The sequence below is a fragment of the Anneissia japonica genome, unplaced genomic scaffold (genome assembly GCF_011630105.1).
Source record: "Anneissia japonica isolate Jap-2015-1 unplaced genomic scaffold, ASM1163010v1 scaffold690_len516080_cov150, whole genome shotgun sequence".
Lineage (NCBI taxonomy): Eukaryota > Metazoa > Echinodermata > Crinoidea > Comatulida > Comatulidae > Anneissia > Anneissia japonica.
Window position 1 is genome coordinate 146106 of NW_022758421.1, and position 9704 is coordinate 155809.

At 32.9% G+C, this 9704-nt stretch overlaps 1 protein-coding gene and 1 long non-coding RNA gene across 2 annotated transcripts; both read left to right on the forward strand.

The window, feature by feature from the left end:
* Positions 1-5395: 5395 nt before the first annotated feature.
* Positions 5396-7124, forward strand: LOC117125275. Its single transcript, XM_033271747.1, has 4 exons — positions 5396-5487; positions 5997-6482; positions 6740-7071; positions 7107-7124. Exons 1-4 carry the CDS (start codon positions 5475-5477, stop codon positions 7122-7124), a joined length of 849 nt encoding a protein of 282 aa, XP_033127638.1. The 5' UTR covers positions 5396-5474.
* A 7-nt stretch (positions 7125-7131) lies between these two features.
* Positions 7132-8155, forward strand: LOC117125261. The gene is made up of 3 exons (XR_004448080.1): positions 7132-7225; positions 7324-7368; positions 8024-8155. It is a non-coding gene; the product is annotated as an uncharacterized LOC117125261 (long non-coding RNA).
* Positions 8156-9704: the final 1549 nt, after the last annotated feature.

Genomic DNA, 9704 nt, shown 5'->3' on the forward strand with positions numbered 1-9704 from the left:
AATGTCTAAATTCAGTTAAACTAGCAATTCCGTATTATATTTATAAATCTTTATAACATTATACAAAAATTAGATTTTTCTTAAAAATTGAAATTTTGCCGGGAATGGGGCTTTAAGTTCATAACAACAAATGCTGCAAGTAGGATCAGATTTTTAAAATTTTCACAAAATAGCAATCAACAGCAACTCTATTGTTGACATTTTTTAATAACGTCAGGTGATCATACTTATGAATACGTTTTACTTCACTGCGAGTAGGTGGATGATTGTTCTATTGTTGTCTGTATTATACTTTATCAGTGACTCATGATATGCCCAATACTGTAGGCCCTAAATGAAATAAAATGTATGACTTGCAACATATTTTGGACTCAATACCCTTTAATAATTATATATATTTTTAAAAAATCTTTTATAGATATTTCAAAGCCCTATCACTTTTTTAAAATCTGAGAATGTATAAGCATTCCGAGTTTCACCTAAGTAGACCCTACCAAGTCTCTGTCTCTGGGTCCAATCAGGTGCAATTTAGGACACTTAAATGTACCCTGACTAAATGTAATTCTGACTCACATTACAAGATGGTCAGAAAGGAACTCTGTAATCCGTCCCTCTGTGCTTCATATCAAAGTGCTAGAAATTATCTTGCGTTGGAGCCTGTCACCATATCGTTATGAAAACAAAACTAAAATGCCGAACCTCGATTTCGTACATTTTGGGTGGATTGGTCATGGCCAACCCACCCAAAATATGCCTTATGATAGTTTACTTAGGCCTTTTTTATTTGCCGCAAGCTCATGATAATGCTACTGTTTGCTGACATATTATCTTTTTTTTTTAGCAATGCCATAGTACAGTAGCACTTGCCTCGTACAGTAATTTATCCAATACAGATGCTTTTGCATTATTTATAGTCGAACCTCACCTAAGTCGAATAGAAAGTTGCTGTGGTAAATTGCATGAGGTATTTTTTGTTTATCGTCGATCATGTGTGGAATGTTCCATTATTTTATAGTATGGAGAATATTATTATGCTCATAATTTTGAAATGTTTAATGTAAAACAATGACGAATTTTTGACTATTGCATAGTCAACATGAGCGAGGTTGACTGAGTAAATAGTAATTGAAAAATTAAGCTTGTACGTGCATCTTGCAAAAATGCCCAAACGAACTCAAAAATAATTTTAAACTCGATGTAACTTTTATTTATTTTTAGTTTACTGTGAGGGTGGTTGGCACGTGTGGTAGTGATTTGGTCTCTTGACGTTGATGTTAGGAGTTTGAATGCTGCGCTGTCCATTGGCTTGTTTCCTTAGGCAAGACACTTTAAAAGCACATTCATTGTCTTTCTCTGCCCAGGTGTAAGTGGGTACCTAGGCTGGTAGGCATTTTGTCAATAATGCGCTGACTCAGTAGCGGCAGTTGTGAAGTATGTTCCAGTGGAAATATTGTGCAACACATGCTGTAGCTACATTAGTGATATGCGCTATATAAGAATCCATTTATTTGTTATTATTTAACTGGGATATCGTGTTAATTTGAGCTATTTTCCTGGCTAACTTATCAATCATTGGAGAGTAGGAGACAGTGCAACATGAGAGTAGGATATGGGTTTAGGTTTTGGGTTGACAATGAATTTCTGGCTTTCCTCTTCATACATTTCTACGTCTGGGTGTACAGACGTATCTCGCTAGTATTATTGAATTTAGAAGCAGTCTTGCAACCCTAAGATATGTTTTGGCTACCCAAATTTGAGTCGCGTCCTATTGTATGCATATGTTCGGAAAATGGTAAATTCATGCTAGCACGCTATTAGCATAGCATGAATTAAGAAGGACATGTCAAAAAAACCTACAAATTTATTGGTTAAGTTATAATTGTGGAACAAAAAAAGTACCTCTCACAATTTCACTTGCTGAAAACATGGATGGTTAGTGGCATAACCACTGCAGGTAACAGGTTGTTTGAACCTGGGCCCCCAAGCTCCAGGGGCCTCCGATATATAAAAAAAATCTATAAGCAATGTTAACTGTGACATTGAACTATTGTATCTGCTACCTTCCAGCGAATGGCGTAACACCTTGGCTGGGGCCCTGTGGCTTTCATAGACCATGGGGCCATTTTTGGCTCTAACTGAAATCACGTCCACTGTTAGACATGTAAAGGATAGTCAGGGCCGTCGGAACCGCTCCGGTTGGCCGGACCACTTTTTCTCTGTTGTAATATAGCATTTTAAAATAAATATATAGACCCCTTGCAATGTTTACATTGAACCTGGCTGAAACGGGAGGCAGAAAGGCTATCTTAATACACTGTCTGAGTTTATATTTATTTTTGTTGTGCCAAAAATATGAAAGCTACATGGATGAAACTCACATATGACATAGTTACATATATTAGGAATCGACAAAAAATAAAAATCTAAGAAATTATATTTTTCATGTTTTTATTAATTTTTAAACTGATTTTCGTCATCTTTTCGGATGTTGCCAAGTGTGAGAGCACTAGACTAAGAAACTGAAGTTTCATTACAAGACGATATCGCAGTTTGGCCGTTCTACAATGGACGCTGAAAGCAACATAGTGCAGAAATTTTGCCTATGAGTTAGAAGCAAAGAAAAATGCATCCCAGGAGATATTCAATCCATTTTACTCCCTTAATATTACTTTTAAGAAACTATAACGTCTACCAAACATTGCTGTAATGATTACTTTCCGAGTAATTATTCCATTAATTAACGAATACTTAAAAACATTAGTAAAGTTTAGCCTATTTGAGGCCCTTCATACCGGCGGAGGCAATGTGGCCACACTCTTTCGCAACATCCGATAAAATAAGTTTAAAAATTGAATAAGGATAGAAAAAATAAAATTTCAATTTTTATTTTTGTTGTCGATTCCTATAACTATGTCATATGTGAGTTTCATCCATGTAGCTTTCATATTTTTGGCACAACAAAAATAAATATGCCATTATTTTATAGTGGATAGTGTTTTGTCCAATTTCTTATTATTTATACTTTAGAAACAACTAGTAGTAGAAGAATAATAAATGCCAGCACAAAAAGTGAAAAGGATTTGAAAATATATTAAATAATTTTTCTCTCAGTAACTAATGTTGCACATACATATTTACACTCTGTGCACCGTAACCCTCGCAATGAAAAGATACATGAAGGCAGATATTCATGAGTTTTTATTCCTGAAAGAAATGAATAAATAAAATACAAATGAATAAACCATTTTTATTTAAAGAAAACAATATTATTCACCCAAAGTAGTTTGTAATCTTTGAAACTAAGAAAAATAATATTTATAATAGCTAATATAAAAAGGCCTAATAATTATAGCTAATAATGATAACAATAATAATGATACAGTAATGATAATTAATGATTTACAGGTCTATACAGTACGTAGGCATATTAAATATGCTATAATACATTAATATAATAATATAATATATATTATAGAGATATAATCTAATTAGGGTAAGTGCCCTGATAGATATGTACAATGTACTTTTATGTCAATCCAAGGTTTAATATACTTTTATTTTCATCATAAAGACTATTTTTTTGGTTGTTGGTACACAGAAATTCAGGGTATATTTGACTTGGGCCGAGTTGTCTTGAAATAGCAAAATTAAAAACTCCTAATATTATAGTAATGATGACAATATTAATTAGAAAACAATATTATTCACCCATAATCTGATCCCTGGATGTTTTTTGAAACTAAGAAAAATAATATTAAAATAGTATTTATAATAGCTAATATAAAAAGGCCTAATAAATAATTATAAATATAATAATGATGACAATAATAACGATACATAATTATTGATTTACAGGTCTATACGTATAGGCATATTAAATATGCTATAATACATTAATATAATGATATAATATATATTATAGAGATATAATCTAAACAGGGTAAGTGCCCTGATAGATATATACAATGTACTTTTATGTCAATCCAATGTTTAATATACTTTTATTTTCATCATTAAGACTATTTTTTTGGTTGTTGGTACACAGAAAATTGTGGAAGATTTGACTTGGGGTCGAGTTGACTTGAATTGTAAACTACAGCATCTACTACTAGGCCTACTCTACCAGGTAGGGCTAGGCCATATGTGTTTACTTCTGGTTTTATATACTATTGCTACCATACTACTGTATGCTAACCTACAACTCCTGCGTAGGAGTTCACATAGGTTGCTCCAAAGCTGTATAGCAAGATTAATGCAAAAACTAATCAATGGAACATCATAAAATTGAGTGGAGTGGTAACAACATGTACTGTACATACATGTACTGTAATATATGAAGAAAGATATGATTTTATTTTTTAAGAAAACATCAAAGATGAAGTTATGAATATTCAATTTTTTTCCCCTATCATAATTCACAAGTATTTCAAAGGCTGACACAATGCAAAACAAAGTACTGTAGATCTCTAGACAATAAATGTGGTCTTGTACAGGAGATTTATAAAAATAAATATTTAATTAAATATTATGAATAAATATACCATTAAATCATAAGAAAAGGGCTTTGTGTACATCTGAAGATGCGTGAAAGCTATGACGTATCTAGTTTGCATTTCGCTATGTGAGAGGTCTACATTTTTTTTCTAGTATCTCTGTTAATTATGCAATATCTTGCAATCCCACTGATTGTTTATTGAATTTCTTTATTTGACTTTTAGGAGGACATACCAGTCATGAATTAAACTACAGATGAGATAAGATGTAATGCTACAACACAGGAGTGGAGGTGGGATATTAAGGCAGAGTTGGGGGGGGGGGCAGTGTTCGTAAGTCAACAAAACCAATAAGGTAAGTCATTTTTAGAACATTATGTTTGCCTTCCTTCGAAGAGTAAAGGTAGACATTTTGTGGGGGTCACAATTGAAAATTCATCTAGCTGGTGCAATTTATCTACCAGTGTATGTTCTTAAATTTCGCTCATTCCATGGTGGGCTGAGGGAAGCTTGTGGAACCCTGCTCTGTTTGGATCCTTGACATCATCACATCAAGGAACTTGACTCTCTTGGATTTTGGACTACTGGTTATTGGGAAATCTCTTGCATCACTAAAAATTGGTGCATACTTGTATATTTGACAATTGAATGCATCAAAACAGAAACAGAAACAACTATCAAATAAATCCAAAATAAACCTCGTAAATAACAGGAATAGAACAGTCTAGGCTGGAAAACCAGTCATTAATGCACCATTCACCGGTTAGATATGTTACATAATTACATAACAGTGAATAGAACAGACTATGTTGGGAAACAAGTCATCACTCTACCGTTCACCGGTTAGGTATTCTAAGTTAAAGTACATGATGGTAATGATTTATTAAATCTTTACATTTTTCAGTTTGAAAGTTAGTGGAACTCGACAGATCGTGTAAAGTTTATAAACCCACTGTAAGAAGTATAAATCTCACAATAAAAATGGAGAAATCAGGTAAAACATTATGCATAATTTTTAGCATTTATATAGTACTGTACTTTCCATATTTTAAAGTTTTATAGCTCTTCAAATTATTTCTTATTTGAAAGCATAACTTTTAAACACAATGGATAACTTTCCTAGCCATAGGTAGGTATTCAGCATGTACACAAAAGGCATTCAACATAGGCTATTAATTGTGTGTACATGATACCCATTTATACTCATGGCAGGACTCATGGGTAAAAATATAACCTTATTCACATGGAGTTTGAAGGATTAGTGTGAGATTCGAACCCCAATTTTGCAGTGTTTTCTCGCAATTTGCTGGGCAGAAAAACAAAATTTGTCAGGGAGGAATACAATTAATATGTATTTTAAAAATATTATTAGACTCTAAAATTAATTAAATAAGCATTTGAAACCCTCAAATTTTCACATTTTCCTAGGACTTTCTCCCCTGATCACTTTACAGAGACACTACCCAACTTGTAATCATATAATGTACTATCATTTCTTTATAGAGTTTGATGAATTGCTGGTAAAACTTTCTACTGCAATCAGCGAATATGATAAAAAGCATATAGACATGTTAAGGGTACTGTACACAGATCTGGTGTTAGCTAAAACAGACTTGGAGGAAGCTAAATCTGCATATAACTTATTTAAATTACTAATAGGACCAGGTATTCTGAAGCCAGCAGACATTTCAGTTTTGTTTGAAACAATTGAAATAACCGGATTTCGATATTTAGAAGAGATAATCGAGAAGTATGAGACATATCCAAAAGAGGTGAAGATCACACGATTTTCAGCACATCGTCAACATGTTGTTGCACTTGGAAGACGCTTTTCAGTTAAAGACATCAAAAGACTTAGTCAAATGTACAGAGGTGACATGCCTTTTGCTAATCAATGGAAGTTGATAGAAGATCTTGAAACAGATGTTTTAACTGAAGATACAATGTCAACATTTCTTCAGTGTTTGAAGGGGACTGGAGGAAACATAGGTTAGTTAGTGAATAGTAATAAAACATCAGATTTACATTTGACGCATCTTCAAATTTTCAGGCTCATGTAGGAAAATATTTTGTGGATAAGTATTTAATATTTGACATGCGATAATTTATTTTAAGGTCAGTTTCAGTTTGTTTTATGTTCAAGAGTATTGACAGTGCTATACACACAATGCCATATAATATATTACACCTGTAAAACCTACTTCATTAATCATAATTTGTTATATTATACAATCATTTCTTTATAGAGTTGCAGGGAATGCTGGTAAAACTTTCCTCTGCAATCACTAAGACAGATGAAAAGCATATAGACATGTTGAGAGTTCTGTACACAGATCTGGTGATTGCTAAAACAGATTTGGAGAAAGCTGAATCTGCATATGATTTATTTAAGTTACTAATAGCACCAGGTATTCTGAAGCCAACAGATATTTCAGTTTTGTTTGAAACGATTGAAATAACTGGATTTAGATATTTAAAAGAGATAATCGAGACGTATGAAACATATCCAAGTGAAGTGAAATTAACACGATTTTCAGAACATCGTCAAAATGTTGTTGATCTTGGAAGACGCTTTACAGTTAAAGATGTCCAAAGGCTTAGTCAACTATACAGAGGCAACCGTCCTTTTGACAATCAATGGAAATTGATAGAAGATCTTGAAACAGATGTTTTAACTGAAGATAATATGTCAACATTTCTTCAATGTTTGAGGGAGCATGAAGTAAACAAAGGTTAGTGAATAGTAAAAAAAAATAATATTACATGTTTTAAGTTTCATCAACATTTCTTGCATAAGTAAGAACGTATTTTCAATTTCTATTCTTTGCAGGAAGTGGAGAAGCATCAACATCAAAAAGAAAAATGTCAGACAAAGGTTTGTAATGTATTGTCAATAATATGTACTATTTGTAAGACCCACTAACACCAGTGCAATGATCTGAAGCTCTAAATGCCATGGAATAACAAATGGAATATGAGTAATAACAAAAATGAGCTCAAACTAAAACAGTGTACAGTATACAGTACCATGGCATGACTAGGGATACATTTTTTTCCGAAAATGGAAGTGATAATCTACAGAATAATAAATTAAATATGAGGAATAACATAAATTAATAGTACTTAAACAATATTCAGATTACCATGGCAATAAAACAATAGTGAGCTTGCTGTCAGAACTTTAGGTACTAGCCTCAGAAAATCCAATTTTCTCACCCTGGGCGTATTATTATTATTTATGCTAAATTTCAATGCTGTTTATTTCACAATTTGTTTATTTTACCTTTTTAGAAAGGTTAAGGTATCTAAAGATCGTAAATAGAATTTAGTGATAATCTTATATCTTGGCTAGACAGTTAGATGGTCAACGGTGATCTGTATATTTCAGAAGAAAAAAAAGGCGGAAACTTCTACTTGGATTTTCTTTTACACTACTCATACTAGGTTGGATATTTGCAAAATAATGGCTGCCCATTTTATTCACATGTTATTATGCTATTGTAATATTTTCCAATTTCTATTCTTTGCAGATACTGGAGAAGCATCAACATCAAAAAGACAAATGTTAGAAAAAGGTTTGTGCTGTGCAGTTGATGTATCATTTTTAAGGCTCACTAACACCAGCGCAATGATCCCTCTAAATGACAACAAATGGAATATGAGTAATAACAAAGATGAGCTCGAACAAAAACAGTACACAGTATACAATACCATGGCATGACAAGGGATGCAATTTTTTCTGAACACCTGAAGTTATAAGCAACATGAAAAATCAATAAATTGAATATGAGATATAAGAAACATGTTGTATAGTACACAAAAATAATATCACATTTATATTTGAAGCATCTTCAACATTTCATGCCTAAGTAGGAAGATATTTATCATGGGGTTAAAAAACCTAACTTTAAATTTATTTACATAAGCAATACAATCGAAAGGTGGCCATGAAATATAACATAGCTAATCAACTTGGCCCCTCTTAACTACAAACATAATCATAACACACTTTAATATCATAATTATATTTAAAAATTATAACAAAAACTGAAATGTAATGACATTGTTACGTCGGGCGTATTTTACTGACTCGATGATATTTGACAACAACACTTTTGCCTTTGGTATATATTTATTAACTGTCATCAAGATCATCAAGACGTAAAATTACTGTAAAATAAGTAAAAACAATGATTAAACAATTAAATTAGGCAATAAGAAACCCACTGCACCTCGACAATACCAATGGTATCAGCCTACCCTATGACTTCATAAATATTCATTTGTGCAGTCAAGCGTGACGAGTCACTGGCGACGGTCTATCATCGAATGTTAACATGCGATGTATTACATAGGCTTATTGCTTATTATCAAACCGTCACTACATTACTAAATCTAACAATTGCTTAGACTTATGATTATAACTCAATAATCAAACGGTGTTCTTCTATAATTATGACTGTACACAGCCGTAATAATATTATAAACAGGAACAACAAATATAAAGATAATACGTAGGCCCAAAGGCTACATGCATTAGTAAGACTGACTCCTTGCCTATTCATGTTGCAGCCTGTGGTCTAGCACAAAACAACAATGGAATGCTTCTCATTCCAAATCACTAATACTGTATTACTGTACTGTTCATATTTACAGTACAACTATATATTCCACAACAAATCATGTACATACCAGTCCCACAACAGCTAAATTAAGGCATAGTATAACGGTGTATTCGACTTCCTAACTTCAAATGGACGCTCTCCATTAACAACATGTACTCGTACAGTATGGCGTCCCTAGTTTCCAACGCGCAACACTCGTTCTTTACCGCACTAAACTTTCGGGACTCTACCATTATACTACAAGGTATGTTATATATGTATGAACCAACAGAGGGCCTCCTATATGAATCTATATTCATCACAGACATCATTAAAATATACTTTAAGATAAGTAATTCTTTAATTTGAACAGAGAAGGCATGTCTTGAGCTGTTCATTTTTTATTGCTGCGAAGCAGCCAATTCATATTCTTGACAGCAATTTGACCTCTGAAAGGTCATTGTTTGTCAAAAAATAGTCAACTGAAAAGCGGAGTTTCCTTCTTTCGTTCTGCCGGGTAAAATCAATTACTTTAGGCGATGTTTGTAGACTAACCTACTCGTACCAACGTCGGCATGTCGCGACGCTGGAGTACTATTCAGCGTTT

Excerpts from the sequence above, each read along its gene's own strand:
- LOC117125275 (XM_033271747.1), top strand. Across the intron at positions 6,483-6,739 it reads GGGGACTGGAGGAAACATAG|AGTTGCAGGGAATGCTGGTA; the intron begins GTTAGTTAGTGA and ends ATTTCTTTATAG.